Raw genomic sequence first — 23,001 nt, 5'->3', positions numbered from 1 at the left:
TCTCCATAGCCCTTGCTCTGACAAGCAAGTCAAGCCAGGAGGTGAGCAGAGCGGAGGGGTGTGCAGAAGTTATCTGGCAAAAAGACAAGCAACAGTTAACATACCTCATCTGGTGTGAGGAACGTCTCTTTTTGTAGAGGCTTCAGGTATCTCTCCATTAGACAATTTAAGTCCTAAAAATTCAGAACAAGATTCCCATGTTGATTCCTCAAACCACCTCTGAATATTTATTGAAGTGGCAAAGATCACCATTTACCTAGTCTATGAATTTTACCCTTTCACGCCTAAGAAAAAATAGTTGGATTTCACAGAATTTCAGATAGTAAAAGGAAACATTTACACAGTTTTACTTTGGATCTCACTGATCAGTGTCCCTCTGCACAGCAGCTAAGTAATTTCAAAGTCACGGCATAAGAATTTGGAAAGCCTACTTATTTCAGAGGTTTAAGTTACTATTCTAGGGACAGATTGTAGAATTGAATACAAGTTAACTGAGAGGCACATGCACAGAATATAATTTGAAGTATTAGAGAACAAGCTAATAAAGTTTTCCAGAAAAAGGAGAAATATTAGTAGCCTGAAAGAACACATTGAGACCCCTTACTTTGACGTAGGTGCGTTCTGTCTCGAGAAGTTCGCAGATAACCTTTCGCAGTTTATCTGCATCTGTGAGTTGTCTCATGGTGGCCAGCTGGGGTCCCGTAAATTCCTGAGGATGAGCACTTGAATCAGAAGGGTTCATTTCATGCAGACTGCGACAGAAAGCAGCGACCTGCTCTGTGCTCTTTAAAAAGAGGAAAGACCAGCGGTAATATTTTAAGTACGAGTTACAGGAATGATGGAGCCAAGAAGCCTTTGCAGTTAAGCAGTTGCAGCTTGGGGCCTTTTTAATAAGCCTCAAAGTCCAGAAGTGCACACATCCTTTCATATATCTGTCTATCCTATCTCTCAGTGACTGGGAATAAGGGGAAAAAAAAAAAAAAAAAAGAGTTGCACAATTCAAGTTAATTAAAGACCTGTTCGATAACGTTCCTGCATTTCTGGTTTCAGATAAGCATGAACTTTAATTAAAATAGGCTCATCCAGCACTTAAGATTGAAAAACAAACAAACAAAAAGGCCCAAGAATTGGGAACCAAAAATGACTGAGCAAACAAAACACCTCCCCCAACTCTCTGCCAGTTCCCTAATCTAGTTTGCAACAGTCCTGTGAATAGCTGTGTCAACACATCCAAGGAGATAACATGGAGACAGAAACCGTTTAAGCTGGTTTTCAGGGAAGCAGAGCCATCTGGGGAACCAAGGCCTCTCAAGGCTTTAAACGCAAGCTCTTTGGGAAAGTAACTGTATACCTGTTCTATGTCTGGAACCATGCCTTGCAGGGTGAATTTCTTCCCCATAAGTCAGGGTTTTCAGAGCTGCTACATCTAGCTGGCTTCTTAAATGTTTAATCAGCTGTCTATATATAAAGATAGTTATCCTCTCTTCACCTCCTCATGTTAGATCCTCTTCTCATATCTTTCGTTACACTGAAAAGTTTGGAGCAGGTATGGTCTCTGGTGTCAGTAACGACAGCCCCAGGCTTCTAGGGTTGCCAAAGCAGCGGCATGCCCTGCCTCCATCCCTCCCAGAGACCTGGAAAGGGCACGGGAGGGAAAAGAGCTGCTGCACTTGATCACACCTCTCTAACCTTCTGCATCTAATCCTGCTACAGTATTTTAATCCAGATTTAGTGACTTCCCAGCACTGTCTCTATAGCCCTCCAGTTCATACTAAAACGACTGACCCTAAATTAGCCTGTTCACAGAATATGCAAAGACGGTGGGGGGAGAAAGAAAGAAAGAAAGAAAGAAAAGAGAAAAGCACATCACCACCTTGCAGTTTGGAGACAGAGCCCCCCTGCAGATCCCTTCACTCCCAACAACCTCACCGGGAGCCTGCACTACCCCACACCTTTGTGATGACCCAGTGCTGAAAAAGCTCTGCATTTTTTAAGCTGCACAGTCTGCTCATACATAGCTAATTTGCCCTCTCAGTGCACCTATAACGCCATGAAGCCCAAGAGGAGCATTAACCATGCTAGTGACAAGTAAGGGATTTCCTGACATAATAGAGTTGCTTTCCTTAAAGGTATCTTATGGCTGTAAACGCTCACTTGAGTGTACCACTACAAGGCATATTAGTAAAGACGCTTATTATGCAAAGGATAATTTTCTTCAGGACACAAGCGTAAGCAACAAAGTAATCGTAACTGACTGTCTATACAGAAATGCCTCTTGGACACAGTTTATTACAGGACAAGCACATCTTCAGTATCTGAGGTTTAACTCAGATGAGGAAGAAAGGAAAAATGTTGTAAGCTGAGGGCATGAGGAAGCTGTGAGTTGAACTAGTCCATTTCCAACTAACACAGCTTCTGGTAATGGCACATGTCACTGAGAGTTAAGATTTTTTTAGTCAAAGTAATTCCTTTTATTTCTCGGCAAGGTTCCACCTATACTCGCTGTACTCTTAGGTATAAAACATACCCAAACTTTTAGTTTGCATCAGATTTTAACAGATGCGATCTCGACCCCAACAGCCCCAAACCCTCAAAGCGCAGTAGATGAAAGCCTGGCTTCAGCGCAGTGAAAAAAACCTGCCCGAGTTAACTGCTCTGCTGGAAAGGGACAAAGAACTGACAATTAATATATGTTAATCTGAGCCTGCAGAGACCCAGGATATGCAGCGTTTTTCTCAGAAATGTTTAGCTTTGACAAGACTGTTTTGTGGAAGAATATCTGAGGAAGACATATCCAGTGGCATTTTCTTTTAAGAGCCAAATGTACGAATAAAAATACTTACAATGTACAAAACACAGTATGTAATCAAACTCCAAAAATAAACCAAGTGTTTTAAGTAGTTCATGCTTGATAGCCCACAGACAGCTCACTATCCTGTGCATACACTTGCAGTAAGTTGCAGGGAAAGATAGGTCACTGAGAAAGAGCGAAAATCCACTTACACCATGAAACACCAGCTAAACACTAACAAGTAGCTGAAAATTGGATAACTGTCATACAGGCACGCAGTCAGTCCCAGAAGGAACAGTTACACCCACGTACCAAAAAGGAAGCATAGAAGACTTTAAAAGCATATCTCCACTGGTGCACACTTAACAAACCACTCGCTGACTTCAGCCATGCCCAGCATCACCCAGCAGCATCCAAGCTCTGCCTTACCACTGCCCTGCTTCACATCTTTTTGCTTATTTCCCAAGTATCACTCACCCGATACTCTCTGGACAGACAGAAAGTCTCAAGCACAATCATGTTCACAAACCTCTTGCTTGTTCATTGAACAAACTGTCTTGTTTCACTCCTGAATGTAATCCTGTCTACCTTATATTTACTTTATAAAAAAACCAACCCAATTTCTAGACAGAAAGCAGACGCATATTGCACCCAGGAAGATTCAGAATACAGTTCTTTTGCTGAAAACTCTCAAACAGTATTAGCAAAAGCCTCTCTGCCCCCATTTTCTTAGAGAATGTGCATAGAGTAGGGAAGGTCTGGAACAGAAACAGATCCTTTTATCTCCGAGTACCAGCTCTGTTTGCCCGCTGCGACAATGATAGCGCTGCACCAGGATGTCTCTAGGAGAATGACAGCACCACACTTCAAGAACAATTCTGCAAGCAATCCCATCTAGCATCCTTAAGATGAGATGGAGGGCTGGCACAACTGGGCTGTAAAGCGAAGTTTACTTTGCAAGTGCATTAACCCTTCCTCTGCAGGGGGCTCAGCAGAGGAGCTAAGCTCACATCCTTCCCATGCAGGAGGAGCAAGTCCTTAAACTCATCAAGCACGTTGATGCTGCCCACAGGTTTGGCTGCCTGCCCTACAGTTTTCAAAGTGGAATGCCATTTCCTTTTGCACTCACCGTATAAAGACACACGGGTGCCCGGGCATCAGGCAGACTGCCCCCTTGAGCAGCACACAGTGCCTCTATGGACGGCAAACTCTAAGCAGTATTGATCTTCCAAACAAAACTCAGGCAAATTGCATCCTTTCACACATTGCCAGGACTGCTAACAACATCACACAACAACAAAAGGCCCCTACAGTGTATATACGTTACAGCTCAGCCCCGAGTTTATAACCTGAAAATTAAAACAGCATGAAAATTCACTTAACTGCTAATTACTTAGACTAGTCACGTTGCACAGTTGATCTGCTCACCAAATACAGCATACGGTACAGAGTCTCGCCGGCTCTCCCAGCGCTTTCGTTCTTGACTTTACGGTTAACTCTCCAAAGAGCCGACATCGCAGGAAAGGCAGTATTGCCAGAGCTGTCACTCATCTAGGAAGAAAATCCCAGTTCTCCACATATTCAGCTGATCCAAAAGGCTTTCCCACTCCAGACAGATACTCTGTGCTGCTTACTTGGCACGCAACACAGAAGACGGCTGCCTTTTAATAAGGAAGGGCAACGACCATATTTCTCTAACCAAAGCCTTTCCTCATGTGTCATTTGCCACCGGCCTCATTCACTCACCGCATCAGCTGGAATTAAGAGCCGGCTGCCAGTCGAGAATTCAACGCTGCTTTTCATAGACTCGTTAAGAGGAAAACTTCAGCAGAGAGGCTGAAATGCAGCAAAGCGGAGGTGAAGGCAGCCTGGGAATATAAATGTCTGTTGCCTGTGGCTGAGCATGAGCCGATTGGCTATGAATGGCACTGCTGAAGAATATTAAACATCTGAAGGGACAGAGAAGCTGAATTCAAAGAACTTTAAAAAGCCAGCTACGCTACTGGAAAACCTACCCCACAAATCCCTGATTTAATCCTTTCACATCTATTGCAACACATTGAAGGTTTTGAGACTCAATTCTGGTCTTGAATAATGCTGCAGAGAGAAGATGACCTATTTTCTCTGAAAAAAATATCTCTAAATAGTATAAGCATGTACACACACAGCCCATTACAGGATGCTCCCCCAAGCACAAGTGCTGCAAGGTAATGAGCTTTCATTTCAAGAGGCAGATGTCTTTAATTAGGAACAGGGAAAAATGAGTGTCCTGCAGTATTTTAACTGATGACAGTTTTTAAAATACATCCCCAATTAAGTTCAAAGGACGACTACAGGAAAAAATATGCATGAAGACTGATCTTGAGATGCAACACAACACCTATCTTAGCCTTTGATAACCTGCAACATTAAGAACTCACACATACACTCAGTTTTCAGGGTACCTCCTTTGAACTTCCATTTATTCTACAACATTTAAAAGGCCAGAACAGTCAGGTCACCACAGAGGCAAGGAACCATTTAAGAAATTACTCTGGTATGAAATGTTCCCAATATTCTGTTGAACCGGAGACTGACAGAGAGGCATCACCTAGATTTCATAAACAGCCTGAAACTTGAATTCACATGCTAGATGAAAACAAGCCTAAAGAGGTGGCAGAGAGCAAGCTTTCTTTTCCTACACTTTTCTCCCTCCCAGCTTTCTCCTTCTCTTGGTCCCACACGAAACGAGGAGAGAAAGGAACGTCAGGAGCTCACCCCAGAGCAGAAGCAACTGGGAGTACAACTCAGGCCACTGCCAGTTGCATGGCTTAAAGGAAAAGAGTTGCACCCAGAAAGCGTACCTTTACTGTTTACATAGATTTCAACGCAAGAGATACTATACCTAAGCGGGCTGGTTGACACAGGGAAGGCATCATGAAATTAGATTGGGAGCAAGTCCAGAGAACAACAGCTATCCCACACCACTGCACTGCTGATGCCTCAATCCACCATGAAAATGGGTTTCTAGTATTTTACGAGAATAGTTCTACAGACATCTCATTTTTACTGATTATTATAATGATTCCTTTGACAATAGTGATGGAAAAGTAAAGTCTATGTTATCACGTCCTTAGGACATACAGAAGATAAGATTTTCAGAAAAGGGAGGAATCCTCAGAGCTCCTGGTGTACTCTCCAAATCCTTCACCACCATCAACAGCTTGGAGGCTTTTGCAGATTAAGAAACAAATGCACACTACTAAGGAAACACACACCCACGTGCACACATGCTGGGCTGGGGGGAAGGGAAAGAGACAGCTGGGAGGGAGGAGTAGGAGAAGGGAAGACACATTCGAGTACCTCCTGTATTAAACATCCACCTATCACCTACATGAGAAAGTTACAGGTAAGTCAGAAGGGACCCAAGCCCAGCTTTTGGCAGGATTTCACACAGCTTACCTGCATAAAAAGCCTACCTGGCCTGTGCTACAAGAGCGGGTGAAGGAGAGCTGCGGCGCTGCGTTCCTCTCCTTTTCCCATGAATTATTAACTCTCCCCTAGGATCGCTTTGCTGGCTGGAGAGCTGGGAAGTCTCCTCAGAGAAGCTTGGAGCTCTCTGCCTCTGCAGCACTCTGCGGGCATGAGCAGACCACCAGCACCACGGCGCGGAGCGCTAGTGTTTGCAGGATTAAGCCCTGCCTCAGGATCATGCTATCGCAAGGCAAAAGACAACCCAAACGCTATTTTCGGATCTTCAGCTGCTCATGCTGCATCTGCGCTGAAAGAAGGGGAACTCTGCCTTTAGCTGGGAGGCTTCAGCATAGTTAAAATGGATTTCCTTTGTTGCCCAGCAGTAAATGGGTAAGAGTGTTCCTGCCCTGCTTTTGCCCAGAAGGGCAGAAAATAAAGAATGTCCCCTCTGAACTCCACCATCCGAGGGAGACTGGAAGCTGCGGCAGTAATAGCGATAGAGGGGAACATGCCCCTCCTGGTGGATGAGGGCAGAGTGTTTCACTTCCCACAAAAATAACAAAGTACAAAAATAACCCGTGTAAAACAGCACTGAGGACATCAGCTTAATCTTCTGCGACATAATCCTGGGAACATGGAAAGGTGTGGCAGTGCATGGGCAGGAAAACACCTTTGCTTTTTTCCTCACTGTACTAGCCAGGGGGTGACTTTCCATGGAAAAACATGTGTTGCAGACTCCTTATGCCCCATGCAGATCAGCTTTCCCAAGCACACAGAAAAGCAAAGGGATTAGGAAAACCTTCCCATTGATTGAGCTTATTTCCGCCCCCCCCCCCGAAATTCTCTATAGGCATTGCAGAATAATTTGGGGGTTTCTGTAGCTTTCATTAGAGAGGAACCACAAAGAAAACCCATTTAGTATAGAGCTCTTCTATCTGAACAGGGACAGTGGCATTCATGAGTTTACCAAATTGAGCACATGGTATATATACCATGTGTACACGTGTCCTTTTTTGATGGAAGATCACTTCAAGCAGTTTGTCCCATAACGAACAGAATGTGCAGTAAAGTACCTCACTCTATATCGCACAAACAAAACAAGACATATTCCTGAATTCTAAAAGAAAACATGTACTGATGTTAACCTTTCATTTACAGAAACACAGATGTTTCTTGTTGGAAACCAAGGCTTATTAGAGTTACAAGTTACTCTTCCAATATAAGAATATTAAGCATTAGAGCTGCTAACACACATTTCTCAGTTTAACTAAATCTGCTGAGCCACAGGGCTAATCATGTAATCCTTATGCCTTGTTTCAGGCAATTACAGCTCTGAAGATCCAGGAGGCAAGACGCAAAATGGAACCCCACAGCCTGTCTCACACAGTTGAGAAATGGAAAGCTATGGAAAACACAGTGAGAACACTTATTCCCCAAGCAGCTATGTGTTATGCTCGGTGCTCTTCCATAGCTTCAGTGTTTAACAGAAGAGACTCTTTTTCAGAGCATATGAAAACCCCACATATTTACAGTTAAAAATCCCAAAGTATCAACAAACACTTCGACTTACTGAAGAAGAAATTCTTTGTACTTACAAGAAATAAAACCTGGAAACAAACTGTACAAGTAATCACCTTCTCCGCATGCAAGTGCTGCATATATTTCATGCATAGGAATGTTTTCCCTTATCTGACTTCCACTGTCTGGCTATCAAACACAAAACTAGAGGCTAGCGTGACATAAGAGATCAGGAAACAAGAGGCCAAGGTCTTTTCCTTCCTTTCATTACAATGACGAGTAGAATAGCACAGGGACCAGCTCAGAGCTCACTATAACACATTTTAGCTAAAAGAAGAGCTGGGAAAAAACACACCTGTACATAACCACAAACTGAGTGAGATCTGATTCCCATTAGGTCATTAATTGTGCAGAAAAATAGCTGTAAGCTCTCACTATCACCTATGCAACAGATACCTAAAGGCAATCAGTGTCTTCAAAATAATCTCACTTGATTCTGCCTCAAAAGCCACTAATCATCATACCGAATGTTGTGTAAAGCTCTCCAGCACCAGAGCAAGTGCAAACTACCAACCACTGTGAAACCCATCCCTTAATAGATAGCAATTAGCAATCCATTTGCACAACCTCTCAGCTATAATTGGAGATGTTTGCTTCAATTTAAGGTAGATTGGCTATAATTAGTTTGCATTTAAAAACTATCATGTGCGCCATGCTATTGATTTAAGGAAATACTGTTTAACTTTCATTCCTCCTATGCCTAGAAATCAAGAAAAGGGTAAGAAATTGTAATGGTCCACCTGATCTTTTGGTTTAGCTGGTCTGTGGTGGGGAAGGAGGTGATAAACCAGCCCATTTAAAAACTACGTGGGGATATTATCACAAGATATGAAATGTGAACCAACCTTGGAAAAAGGGCACAAGTCTTGCTTAAGAGGTAGTGATGTGCCATAATCAAAGCTGTAATTTGTTACATTCAATATCATCCGTAAACACCTTAAAAGTAAGATTAACATTTTCCCAGGAAAGATGCTCTAATCGTGCGCAGCTGTGAAGCCAGCGCATCAACTGTGACTGTACCGCGCTTTCGCTCCTTGTCATGTGAAAATGAAACTTTCTCACCTTGCTCATCTTATCGGCCTCATCAGATGACTCCAAGTCTTGTGCTTCTGCCTCCTCTGCAGCTGTCTCAACAGAGCTGTCCGGATCGCCGCAAAGCGAATGCCCTGCTGAAATGGAGATGTGTGTGAAAACCCAACTGTAATTTCCAAAAATTCAAAAAGCTGGATGCAACAGGCATGGAGCTCCCATGGAGGGCCAGGCCTCATCCTGCACACCTGTACATGCCAACAAGAAGTTATGCCAGAGGCACTCAATGACCTCAAAGGACTACCTTGGTTTACAGCAGGGGCCAGGTTTAACTACAGGTGTAAAAACACAGGTTATGGCCAGACACACTGTTTAGTTAGAAAATACGAAAGCTGATTCAGAGATAAGGATAAAACGCCACATTGAAATTCTTACATTTAGTATTCATTTCTTGGCTGGTAAGCAATTGCCCACCTTTATACTTCAGTGGTTTCAAATGGAAACTGCAGCATGTGAATGGGCAGGCCGTGCCAAGAAGCAAGTTTTGGTCAGCCCTTCCTCCAAGGTAAGTCATAGAATCACAGAATCATTTAGGCTGGAAAAGACCTTTCAGATCATTGAGTCCAACTGTTAACCTGGCACTGTCAAGTCCACCACTAAACCATGTCCCAAAGTGTCACATCTATATGTCTTTTAAATACCTCCAGGGATGGTGACTCCACTGCTTCCCTGGGCAGCCTGTTCAAATGCTTCATAACCCTTTCCGTGAAGAAATTTTTCCTACTGTCCAACCTAAACCTCACCTGGCACAACTTGAGGCCATTTTCTCATGTCCTATCGCTTGTTACTTGGGAGAAGAGACCAACCCCCACCTCACTACAACCTCCTCTCAGGTAGTTGTAGAGAGTGATAAGGTCTCCCCTCAGCCTCCTCCAGGCTAAACAACTCCAGTTCCCTCAGCCTTTCCTCATCAGGCCTGTCCTCCAGACCCTTCACCAGCTTCATTGCCCTTCTCTGGACACGCTCCAGCACCTCAATGTCCTTCTTGCAGTGAGGGGCCCAAAACCGCACACAGTATTCAAGGTGCGGCCTCCCCAGTGCCGAGCACAGGGGCTCGATCCCTTCCCTACCCCTGCTGGCCACACTGTTTCTGATACAGGCCAGGATCCTGTTGGCCTTCTTGGCCACCTGGGCACACGGCCGGCTCAATCCCCTCATCCAGATCATTAATAGAGATATTAAACAGAACTGGCCCCAGTACTGAGCCCTGTGGAACACCACTTGTGACCAGCTGCCAACTGGGATGAACTCCATTCACCACCACTCTTTGGGCCCGGCCATCCAGCCAGTTTTTTACCCAGTGAAGAGTACGCCTGTCCAAGCCATGAGCAGCCAGTTTCTCCAGGAGAATGCTGTGGGAAATGGTGCCAAAGGCTTTACTAAAGTCCAGGTAGACAACATCCACAGCCTTTCCCTCATCCACTAAGCAGGTCACCTTGTCATGGAAGGAGATCAGGTGAGTCAAGCAGGACCTGCCTTTCATAAACCCGTGCTGACTGGGCCTGATCACCTGGTTGTCCTGTATGTGATGACACTGAAGACAATCTACTCCATAACCTTCCCCAGCTCTGAGGTCAGACTGACAGGCTTGTGGTTCCCCAGATCCTCCTTCCAGACCTTCTTGTAGATGGGTACCATATTTGCTAACCTCCAGTCAACTGGGACCTCCCCGGTTGGCCAGGACTGCTGGTAAGCGATGGGAAGCGGTTTGATGAGCACTTCCACCAGCTCCCTCAGTACCCTTGGGTGGATCCCATCCGACCCCATAGACTTGTGTGTATCTGAGTGGTGTAGCAGGTGTCATTAACCATTTCCCCTTGGATTTCGGGGGCTTCATTCTGCTCCTTATCCCTGTCAAATGTGATTATTTTAATTTGCTAGCGGTTTTGGCCTAACACACCCACTACTGAGTTTCTGTGTTGATTTTTACGGAAACAAATCTGGTTTTAGCTGTTTCTAGGAGCCTATTACATCAGCTGAAAACTAAATTTCATTTCCATCAGTACACGGAAACAATTATGCACCCCTGTGCCTGAGCACCTTTCTGGAGACTACGTTGTTGATACAGCTAATAACTCCTTTGTGACCTCTAAGTAAATGATGAATTATCTGCGAGTGATAAAAGAAAGAGAACTAATCCTAGCCTGAGAGCTCTGTGCACAAATAACTTTTTTTTGGGATCTTATTCTCTGACCCAAAGAGCTGTAAGAAGCAGTATTACTACACCGTAGCCAGTCTTCGCAGAAAAGCAGATTTCATATACATCCAACTTCTAGCTATGGCAAATTATAATGACCGGTGATGGATTAACTCTGCCAGGAATCTCCTGCATGCTTCAATTGACCTCCAAGCCAGTATAAAGGCATACTTTATAGCAGCTGAGTCCAGACAGCAATTCCTTTCACCTTTGCCCTCTCCTCCCCTCAACCCCATAAGGAAGAGTTTTTTCTACAGTGCCACTTCTGGGGCTGGATGGGGAAGAGAGGTTTCTGAGTATGCCTCCCTGCCTGCATCCTGCCCCATGAATAGGACAGCCAATGCCCCACCAGGGATTATACCTTTTATTTCATTACATTTATACTTCAGCTAATGCTGAAAAGCCTAATCAAAGTTCAATGGATGCAGTAACATAGAAAATCCCTGCTTTTTAAAACCCAAGAGTCAACAGACTATATTAACATAATTTTTGGTTGTAAGCACGTAGCATTTAAACATTTTGGTGGAAAACGGACACTTCTCTGTAGCAGAATAGATTTTTTCCTTTTATTTGCTAGCCTTACAAACAGAAGCAGCCCAACAGCACACTATCATGCTGTTAGCACCCAGTGGTCCAGCAGCCAACCCCTCCTATTCACTATTAGGCTGAAATATGGACATTTTACAAAAATTAACAGTGATTTATCACATCAGATGCAGCCCCATTTCTATCTTAGTCCCATGCTGACTCTCATGTTACTTGCTATTTTTCAATTAGACATTTCAATTTAGGTAGTCACGTATATTTGTCTGTAAGGAGCATTTGGCTAGATAGCAATGCTGTGAGTAAAAAGGACACAGTGATGACAACACACATCTGTTATACTGATATATTTCAGTTAAACACCATGTCGTTTGGCCAAAAAGGCTATAATAGCGTGGATTGTCTTTTTAATTCAGATAAAATGGCAAGCTGCTTTAAAATCAAGATATTTTGAAAAAACAAACCCTGATTACACACATCTAGTATATTTGTTTATATTTATACTGGAATAAAATATATTTCATAATATAGAAATTATAGTCTCTAAGAAATATGTTTCCTAAATGAGTAAGAAAAATTCTGCTGCCCCTTTGGTACAACTGAAAAGCCACTGCTCTTCTTTCAAGGAGTTTTATGTTAATGCACAATGTTGGTTTGCAAACACATCCTAGACAAGGTTCTCTACATCAAGACTGAGGACAGAGATCCAGGTCTGGGTTCCTCGGCACCCAACTTTCAGCTGCTGTTCTTGCAAGCTTGCGGCCACCGTTACCAAAAACAATTTGCAGGACTGTACAAGATTTCCACTTTGCTGAGTCTGGGAATAATTTGGAAAAATTGGAATATAGAAATCCTGAAATAAATTCAGAACATATTCTGCATACTGGGATGAAGCTAAATTGGACATCAAATGAAATTAAAAGGTTGTAAAAGGTAACTCATAGCTGAGCTTCTGGAAGACATGCCTCTCTTCTGAAAAGATACAGTTTACCTTTTAAAAAGATGTGCCTGTAGGGGTTGTTTGGCAACAGAAAATCTATTTGAAGAAGGTTTTTTTTTGTAAGAAGTTAGATTTTCTGAACATTGCCTAGATTTTAAGGACTTGGACTATCGGCTTTCTGGTCTCTCTATTAATGTGTGAAAAAATTCTTAAAACCCTTAAGCTGTCCATTAAAAAAATAAAAGAAAAAACGTGCTATGTGTCATAATTTGTTTTGAGCAGTCCATGTTTTTTCACTGCAATTATTTTCCCATTATAAGCTGTGTGAAATACAACTTACAGCAATTTCTCAGGCCAAGCCAAGGCAAATAATGTTTGTTTGGGGGTTTTGGTTTTTGCTTTTAAGCTACCACTTTTTCTTTTCCTGTATATTAAAACACCACTTAATCTATTTCCTGCAGTATAAACACTTTTACCCAGTAGACAGCAATCTTTCACTTACGCCTTAATGAGCAGTCACACAGTACATGTGCTCGGGGTATTTCTAATGTCTTAAGCTGCCAAAGCCAATGTCGACTTTAGCAGGTTTATCTGCTGGTTGTTAAACGCAGGCAATCAGTTCGGTAATGCCGCACGTTCCTGTCTTTTAATACCTTCCAGTTACCGTCCCATTTCTGTCAGGTTCATTACATCATTTTATTTTTGCCCTGTAAATCTTTATTTAGCTCTGCAAGGAGCTCTGAGGACAATGTGCTCATTTCCTTCTGCAGCACCTGAACGCTGCCCAACCACTACCATTTGCTAGGGACAATAACACATGGACTTCACTTGACATTAAGGAATTAGAAAGGGAAATCCAAAAAAGCAGCAGGAAAAGGGGGTCAAATCCAGGGGGCCACCAGCACAGATGGAGGTCACAGGAGCTCCCAAGTTGCCTCAGCAGTGTAATATCCGTGGCATTATGACTAATGTCCATTAAATAACTCCTACTTATGGCTAGAACTAACAAAATAAAAGGAAGTCTTATATCACTTGAGGAAAGGTGCTGGGCTTACAGGCCTGGAGAATCACATAAAGCTTAAGCACCATGCCAACACTTGGCTAAAATTTTCCATGGCTGCTGCTTCCAATTTGCAGGGTTGCTGTCACTCGCGATTTTAATGAGACTTCCACAGTATTTGAGTATTTGGTACTGCTTTTAAAGCCTGCTTCTTGGTGCCAATTTTTTTTTTTTTTTTAATGCAGTGGAAATAAATGTTTCTAGCCAAGCTCTGTCAGCTGTGGTGCAAAGCTCAGAAGCAGCATACAAATCAGAAAATCCTGCATCTTGATGCCTTGTTCCTGAGTATGTGGAATGGGCAATACTGAATTTAGTCCTCTCAGTGGCAGCAACGGGTAAGTGCTGGCAAGGGCAGGCATCTGCCAGCATGTTACGTGCTGCGGGCCAGAAGCAACAGGCTCAGGTGGTTGAAAGCTTTGGTTTGTAACTTTAAGGTGCCTCAGTCTCCTAAGCAGGTTGTTTCACGCATCTCAGTGCCCCACACAACACCTTGCTGTGTGACTGAGGCAAAGCTCTGGGATTGCTGCAGCCAGCCAGCAAGCGTCAGGGACCGAGGAGCTCAGCCTGCTGTCCTCCCCTGCCTGTTTGCCACCGCTTGCTCCCTGCAAAAGGTGCGTCGTGCTCCTCCGTACTTCTTTCACCAATGAAACGCGGCCATACTGGAAGTCAAATACAGCAATTGCTTAATCACTTTTAGAAGGAAATAAGAAGTGACCGCCATCTGAGCTGAAACTGCAGAAGAAATATGGACCAGGCAGAATGCGACTACCTCAGCTGAATCCCGGCCAAGACACGCAGGTCTCTCTGCTCCTGCAAGAAGTGCTGTGAAGGTTTCAGTGGCCAAATGCTTTCAGTGGCTCATGTTTGACCGTGGTCTTAAAAGAAAAGAGTATCACTTACTTGGGTAGTTCAACAGCAGCTTCCTTAAACAGAAAGTGTCATTTCTAAATGCTGCTGGGGAACAGCCCCGTTATGACAACGGGCCACCTTTCAAAAGTGAATCTGTCATATACGGAACGATTTTAATACAAATTGCTAGGGAACTGTCTCTCAGGTTAAATTTTCATTTGAGCCAAAATTTCACCCATCAATCTATAATAAAAAAAGGTAACCATGCATTGTTTTTCTTTTTAGAAGAATTCTGGTTAGCTTTGAAACACTGAAACATAAAAGAAGAAAAAATCATTTTTACACTGAGGTATTCTCTCCCATTGGGAAGACCCTTAGAGTTGACATCATCTCCAAAGACCTGTAAAATCCAGCTACAACTATCACACTCACAGTCAACTGAGCAACCAAAGAACAGTACAGGAACAAACTGGAGAATTCTGCCTTTCATGGAGAGCTACAGAACAAGCCCCTTTCAACAGAACTCTATTGCTTCCTTTTCCGTTTCGACTAGGTAATAAATTGCACAAATATAGAAAATCCTATGCTGAACGTCATTCAGTTCATTCACCTTCTTGGGAAAAACGCAGATTCAATGAAATCTTCCCTGTACCGACTGTACCACGGTCACTTTTCACCCTCCCCAGGTCAGAAGCCTAGTTAAACACTTGTATAATATCCTTGAGTAGCCCCTTTGCAATAAACAGGAGTTGTCATAGATGTAAAAATGAAGCATGTGCTTAGGGACCTTGGAAATCAGGGACACTGAGATCAGAAAAAAACAAGTGCTGTGCTGGAGCCTCCGGCTGGCAGGGCCGGCAGGGGGGGTAACAGCACAGCAAGAATATGAAGATGAGAAACCCGGGAGTAAGGCAGCAGGTATGCTCACTGCCACCACAACGGAACGGGTCAGAAACCCAAAGCCGCAATGCAAAAACTAGCACACTAACAGCCACGCAACTTATTTCAACAGCAGCTCAGGCAGACTTCAGAAAAGCCAGGAATGAGAGGCCTGAACACAGTTCTGACTGAGGCGACATCCTTGAGCTCCGGCTTTTAAGCTTTTACAAAATAGATCCTGTGAACAACAGTTCTGCATCTCTCTGGTTAATTATATGCAAGACCTTCAGATTGCTGCTGCAGCAAATGCCCCTGAAATTGTTAAATCAAGCACTGAATAATAATATTTTTTAACATGCTAGAAAAGGTAGGAAATTAGTTGTCTGCCTCAGGAAAACAGCCTTGAAGAAATTAAGGTTAGTCTCAGCTTGTTCTGAAATCCAAATTACTTAGCCTAAGGGGACCTGTGACAGGATGAGGATGGAATGAAAAATCAGTGGCCATCTTTATAATGCAATGAAAGTTTGTTTCAGTTTTATACCATTGTCTTTAGAACGTGTGTTAACTTCAGCCTCTGGTTCTCCTACTTTCTGAAGGACAAAATAATAGACTCCTTAAAAATACCTAGCTGCTTCATATCTAGAAGATTAATACACCATTTAAAACAGGGGTATACTTTCTTTTTTATCATTTATACATTCTTATATGGCTCACAGTTACCCCTGCAGAGCTGTCCCGCACGCTAGAGTTCTCCAAAACAGAGGAGCATGCAAAGCTTAAAACTCACGAACTCTACTCCCAGAGTAAAAAAAGGTAGCGAATTGTGGGGAAACAACAAAAAAATATGGATAGTTTTCCCATTCCCAAATCCCCTTCTAATAACAAAGTAGCTTCCTTATGATTCTGGGGAGATGCAACGCTGTGTTTCCAGCTTTCAGCCTCTCATTCCCTGGATTGAGTGGAGCAGAATGGGGAGACAAAACATTCCTTATGGGGAGGGGAGACAGCTCTCACTGATCCTTTTAGGCAATAACGAAAACATGCTGTGGGGCTCCAGACAGAATGAGATCTAGTCCTCCTCAGCCAGATCTATGCAGACTGTGTTAGCAGGAGAGAAGACTGAAAGCCAGGAAAAACAATAATAGATGAAAGGAAGAAAACTTGTGGCTCTGCAAGCCTGATGTAGCCTGAATTCCTAGGGGAAAGTATATATCATACCGAAGATGATATTTTCCACATCAATTAGAGATATAAAATCCAAGGTCATTTCAAGGATAATCCATTAAGTAAACACAACGAAGTAACTGCTGCCACAGAGCTGACCTGCAGCTCTAGGTCCAACCTGAGTATATTCAAGGTAGTTCCAGATAATGAAACAACTGTAAGAGACGACATAGTTAACAGGAGCACAGGCAGTCTCTTCAGGGAGGTCAGCTCCCAGAAATACAGCCCCAGTTTGCTCCTGGAAGACCCCCCACTGAGTAATAAGGCATCAGGAAAGCTTCCTTATAAAAACGTTAACACAGCATTAAAAACACACAATATGATTTGCCTCAGAGAAAAAAAATCTACCCTTTGCTGCCTTCATAGCCGATGAGGAATTGCTAGTGAAGAAGATAATCATAGGACATCAGCATGATCAGTCAACCCGACCCTGAATTTCTGGAGAATGGATGTGCCTACAGGTGACTTATACCTGCTGGCATTCTGGCACAGCAGTTTCAGCCCCCTGCTGAAAGATGGGCTACACTGCTTCGGGACCAAAGAAAAAAATCTGCATGCTATAAATAAAGCATATAACAAAAATCGCTGAGCTGATTTGCCTAGCTAGCCAAACTGCCAGTAATCAACAAGGACACAAATAAATGGGTCAGTGGGTATTTCATACTTGACTGCTCTCTACAAGAAGCTGTGGAGCCGAGACCAAAAATCTAAGATACAGCCATAATCTCCCAAATAAAAGCACGTACTTCTTTTTAAAATTTCACATGGATCCCATTTTAGGTAACGAATCCCTGAAAAAGCACAGGGCCAGAAGGAGAAAGGCTTCAGTATAACATTGTGTTCTACAAACACCTAAATAAAGAGAATTGATGGACAAGATCAAAACACCTGCCTCCCAATTGCACACTTGGGTGCAGATCCTTGATTTCACTCCTACCTCAGGCTAAGTCATCCCAAATTAGAGCACTGGCGTTTCTTCAGAGGCGTATTTCACACGGCAATACAGGTGCTTTCAGAATCCGCCAGAGACACCTGCACATCTGCTGATGAGCTATTGTGTTGCTTCTGTTGGTTAAAGAAGTATTCCTCCCCCTTTGAGGAGGAACAAAGGCAATTCCCACCTCAACATTTCCTGCATTTTGAAGGAAAGCAAATGTCAAGAGAGCTCTAGCTTCTGTGCTGCCTGTCGCCTGAAAGAGAGAGCAAAGGAGCTGACTACAGCACACCGAAAGTGAAGGGCAGCTGTACCAAGAGAAATCCAAAGGGAAAAGGAAGCCCTGAAGCTTAGCCCCTGTCCTGGGGAGCTATTTAAGAAGGCGGCACTTTGGCCCACCAGGCAGTTCACATGCTCGCTGCAGGACATGGAAAAACAAGCAGCCGTTCCACACCACTGTGATAACCACAAAAAACGAGCTCAGGAGAACTTTACAAAGGAGGGCAGACATGACTCAAGTTGAGAGCAGCACAAAAGAATCACGTCTACAAAGCAGCAGAGGCAGGAGGTCTGATTTTGCCGTGACAACGTCCATCAGCCACATCCTATGTCTTCATTGCACATGGGGCACGCAGGGTCATTACTGGACAATATTAAAAGGCAAATGCTAGGCTCTTCAGACACATTTGGCAAACTGTGCACTATCTCACCCTCAGCAAGGAAAAGGACCTTCAAAGACTCTCAAAATAATGATGCAGAGAACTGACAGTGCCAGAGAAACGGCTTGTTGAGGCCAGCTGTTGAAACACTGTGTTACGAAATGTGACTGCTCTGCCTTAGAAATCACTACGTAGCACAAACACAAAGGTACCACTTCCCAATTCTTTGCAACCAGGGCAGACACTCACTTCAGTGAAAAGCTGAGTATGAGGACTCCCCACTCAGGGCTTCAGTTAAAAAGCACAGGCAAGGACAAAAGAATGGGGCTCGAGAAGAGCTGGTGTTAAGTAGGAAATGGGGGCATCTTGTGGCCAGCTATAAAAATGTAGCAGATGAGCTCAATTTTTCAGCACAAAAGCCTAACTGGGAGAAGTTCAATGAAAATTAAAAGGGGAAAATGTCCTTCTGAAAATGTTTAATTTTAACTGCCTTTGGGGGTTTATCCCACATCTTAAATGAGGTTGCTTTTATCAGTCCTCTCAGAGGTATTCGCAATAAGCTGGGTTTAGGCTTTCTTGTTCACACTATTCCACTTGCTGTGAATATCACACTCTCCAAAGTCAGACTAGGGGTCCAGCTTTTCCTTCCCCCACTACATGTTCCCATCACCTGAACAATGGCATTTTTGCTAGATCACTTTCAGTAAAAATATTAAGGAAAACCTGAGCAGCATCCAGGAATGTTGAAAGGCAGGCTGTACCTCCCTGACCCTCTGCAGGCAGACATGAGTCAGCTTGGTCCTGAGCCCAGGCAAACTGTCTTTCACTGTGGCTCATTTGCTCCAGCTCAGCATCATGCTAATGCACTCACACTGCTCCTGGGTTAGCTCCAGTTTGCACCCGGACTCATCCCAGAAGCCCCTACACCGAGTGACTGCAGCAATCAGACAGACATGTCCTGGGAGAAGGCTGACTTTAACACCAGTGGAGTGCATTAGCAGCCCTGCTCTTACTCCAGCTTTTTACTCCAAATACCCAAAACAAAACCATTTCATAGTTGTCAAAACAATTGTTTTTACTTTTCTGAAACCTTTACTTTGGGGAGAAACAAAGTATTTTGACATATTCAGACACCATTTACTTTTGACTGAAAGTCAAAATTTACCTCAGCTCAGAATAGTTTTGATTATTGAGAAACTTTTTGGCCATTCCATTAATTTTTCCTGTATTTTAAATTATTCCGAAAAACTAAAGCAAGCAGGTACATCCAGTATCCTCTTCTATTTTCAAGTACAAGGGGCATTTAGAAGCCAGCAAGTAAGACTTCACTAAGCAGGCAAGTAAGAGGAGACATGGTGCAGGATCTTTCCTGCTATCCCAGTGCAATTCCCAACACTGCTGTCTCACAGAGGTAATGGCTAGCAACCACCAAAGAGGCAGTCCTGCTCTTCTGCAGTCATTTCTCTTACCCCAGCTCAGGTGCTTGTCCTCAGCCAGCTCAGGAAGCTAAACTAGTGGCAAGCAATTCACATTTGCTAGGGAATAATTTTCTGCCAGTTCAGTTCTTTGAACAGGGCAGCGCGGTGGGCAGGAATGGCCCTTCCCACCACAGTGTGCTGTGGGACCAGTTAGATACGTTTGGCTGTAATGTCAACCCCTACCTTCAGGTGTTTTGAACTGTCCTTGTGAGTTATTTATGCATCTCATCAAAAACACAGGGTTCCTGTGCTCCCGGCTCATGCCAGAGAGGGTGAATGCTTATCCTCTCTTCCTTCGCTGCCGTATGTATACCCTGTGGGCAAATCCAGAGGTAAAGGCACCTCCTGAGCAGCCCAGAAGTGAGCAATTAGTTCTGCGACTCGCTCTAGGCACAGCTAGACGATGTGACATGCATTTGGCGATGACACATGTTTCACAGCCTAACCATGTACACAGTCATCCTTCATTGCTACCGCAGATTATACCTTACAGCTTCCAGAGCTCCCACTTATTAACTGCCCAGCACATTCAGACTGTAATTCCTCTCACTTCCAGCATGGAAGTTACATGCAGGGATCAATGGGATTACACCAGCGCATTGTAAGCGTGAATCCTCCTTTTAATTTCTACATTGAACACAATACCTTGGTTGCTCCCAGCAAATGCCAGTGCGCTCTCACTCAAGTCAGATGGGTTTTCCAAGCGACGTGGTGGTGGCTGCATTAGTTTCTGCCCTTCCTCTATCTCAGGATAGGTGCGCACGGTAAGACACAGCGAAGACTGAACAAGGACATCTTTCAACAAAGCTGAGTCCAGATCCTCAGCAGCTTTCTTATTAATCTCCACAATTTCATCGCCAGCTTTCAGGCCTGCAACACAGAAAGGAACAGGTAAGACTTGCACAATAAGGCTTCTGTTACCAACAGACATGAAGGAGCTCAGCCAGGTGTTTATGAAGTGCCAGACAGTGTTGTGTCTAGACATAAAGTAAACATTTATGACTGCAAATGCTATTGAAATTTGATGGACTTTTGCAAGATCTGTTGTCAGGCTGGTACTCCAGTACCATCCCTAAAAGCATGGTGCCTAGGACGTCCCTCACAACATACCAGCAACCAGATATCCCCTTTTTCTTCATGTCATTCTGCAAGCAAACAGCTGCTGTACAGCAAGCCACCCTACACAACACATTGCTCGTATATACTAAAGGACAGAGTCAGACTTCTGAGGCACTGCACACAGCACAGGGGAAGGATGGAGTAGCTGGGCTGGCTTGATTCCTGCTTTTAACTTTCCAGACAAGTGAAGGCTTTTATAGAAAATGCTCAGCTACCCATACACCTGGGAGGATAGAAAAAGTTTCCCACTCAGCTGGGGTGTACGGTGTAGGACTTCAGATAGCCTTCAGATAGCTTCCTCTCTGGCCCTGTCTGAATCACGTCCTAGCACATAGATCTTCAAAAGGCAAATTTTAGTGCTTGGCAAGTTAGTAATTTTTTTTTTCCAATCTGATTTCAGGAGTTATTTATAGCACCAGCGCCCAAGGGAAAAGGGGATCTGCAGAGAGGAAACAGCTGACTCCCATTCGCTTCAGGAGCAACAGAGCGATGCTGAAAGACGATGCGCAGCCCTCCGAGGTGCCGCAGGTGCCCTGACCTTCCCCTCAGCCAGCCGGGCCCACTCTCCAACTAACAATAGCAAGCTGGACCAGGGTTTAATCCCAAATCATCTTTAGGGTCAAGCAGGCAGCAGCGCACCAGGGCATGCTGGTGCTGACAGCCTTGATCCTTGGAACTGCTCCTGCTGCTGCAGCTGTTGTCTTCACTTGAGGGTGATGCTGGCAGTCCCCCACAGGCATCCCCCCCAGCAGCAGGCCCACTGGGCATGGCTAGTGGGAACACATACTCTACAACAGCCACCAACCCACCAACTGGACTGCCGTGGCATCCCAGTCACCATCCTGACATTTACAAGGATGAAAGCTTGAATTTACAGAGTCAAAAGAGCTGCTCTGTGGGGGTGACCTGCCCTCCTGCCCTGCAGTCCTCGAGTCTCATCACCCTTAAAGCCAGATGAAAGGCCTGACTTGGTGAGCCTGAGCTGCCAGCAGAGCTCAGCTGCATCCTCCAGGAAACAAGATTACCTACCACATTAAAGAAAGAAATGTGGAAGGGAGGAGGCTTCAGTCTTCTTTAGGAAAATTGAGATCTTTCTAAATGCGTGTAATTGTGCCCAGAACTGTAGTGTGGCACGCAGTTTCAGAGAGAATAAAATGAACTAGATGGAATAGCTGCAAAGTAAATGGACTGTAAAATCATATTTGAAACAAGGACAAAACAAAGCAAGTCAAGCATTTCGCATTATTTCATTTATTCTACTTAGTGATGCCATGTCAAAATAGCAGCATATTAATATGCCTGCAACCATAAACATCGTATCTGGGGCTTCATTTACCCTTTGTAATCCTTGTTTTGAATCATTTGGGATAAAGTATCATGTCTACCTCAGTACAATCAAGAACTTCAAATTCCAACAATGGTCTAGCTAACGCAGATGAACAGGAAAAAAAAACCATAAAAATTATTAGGAGAAAATAAAATTTAAGTTTTCTAATTGGAGAAAAGATTGAAAATGAAATACTGTATCTCGTCTGGTTAGACTTACTATAGGAAGTGCAGTCAAATGCAAACATGCCTGTAAATAATGGGAGAAAGAGAGAGTTTTCCTCCCTGCTTTCTGTTAACTCTGGGTATCTTGTCACAATATCCTGCCAAGTACTGTTCATACAGAAGTGGCTTTTCATATCAAATATGAAAAGCAACATATCACTGAAAACATGTTTTAGCATTTCAGCCCCACAGGAGGCAGTCTGTGTTCATGTATTCATTTAAATTGTTGTTCAAACATTAACTAAAAGCAAAATAAGGAAGCCCTGCTGAAACTCCCCAACCCTGACTGCCATGTACTCTTTGCTCCCCACAGGAAACCCACAGGGGTTTATTTCCTTGTGGCAGGCTGGCAGAGCCACCCCCCAGCCCCCATTCAGGGCTTTTGGCAGAATACCCATCCTGTCAGCCAGGGAATCATATGGGGCTGAGATGAGGTAAGGAGGGACGGGAAAGAGAAAGACAGACTTTTCAAGGTTAACAGACATAGGCAGCAGCCTCCAGAACCAGCTATGTGGTTTTCTTAAGTTAGGGTTAGAGGCTACAGATGAGCCAAACTCCAGGCTCCCCGCAGCCATAACTGTTCCCCCTCCCCTGCCCCCTGCTTCTTCCTTCCCAGTTTCTGTCTGTGCAGTCCCTTTGTCCCTCCACTGTGCCACT

At 43.9% G+C, this 23,001-nt stretch overlaps 1 protein-coding gene across 7 annotated transcripts in view; it reads right to left on the bottom strand.

The window, feature by feature from the left end:
• TIAM1 (TIAM Rac1 associated GEF 1) overlaps positions 1-23,001 on the bottom strand; it is an 82,916-nt gene that overhangs the window by 12,919 nt on the left and 46,996 nt on the right. For 2 of the 7 annotated variants that reach the window (XM_009948337.2, XM_086462226.1), the window contains 4 exons: positions 20,320-20,544; positions 8,885-8,988; positions 605-784; positions 105-173 (listed from right to left, as the gene is read on the bottom strand). In XM_009948337.2, coding sequence (XP_009946639.2) covers positions 105-173; positions 605-784; positions 8,885-8,988; positions 20,320-20,544 — 578 coding nt within the window. Of the gene's footprint in view, positions 1-104; positions 174-604; positions 785-4,219; positions 4,307-8,884; positions 8,992-17,349; positions 17,395-20,319; positions 20,545-23,001 lie in introns of those variants that run through there. The other 5 variants (XM_086462211.1, XM_086462246.1, XM_086462235.1 and 2 more) reach the window with 5 other exon arrangements.

Source organism: Leptosomus discolor, chromosome 1 (genome assembly GCF_034619465.1).
Source record: "Leptosomus discolor isolate bLepDis1 chromosome 1, bLepDis1.hap2, whole genome shotgun sequence".
Taxonomy (NCBI): domain Eukaryota; kingdom Metazoa; phylum Chordata; class Aves; order Leptosomiformes; family Leptosomidae; genus Leptosomus; species Leptosomus discolor.
This window is presented reverse-complemented; position numbering and strand designations above follow the sequence as displayed.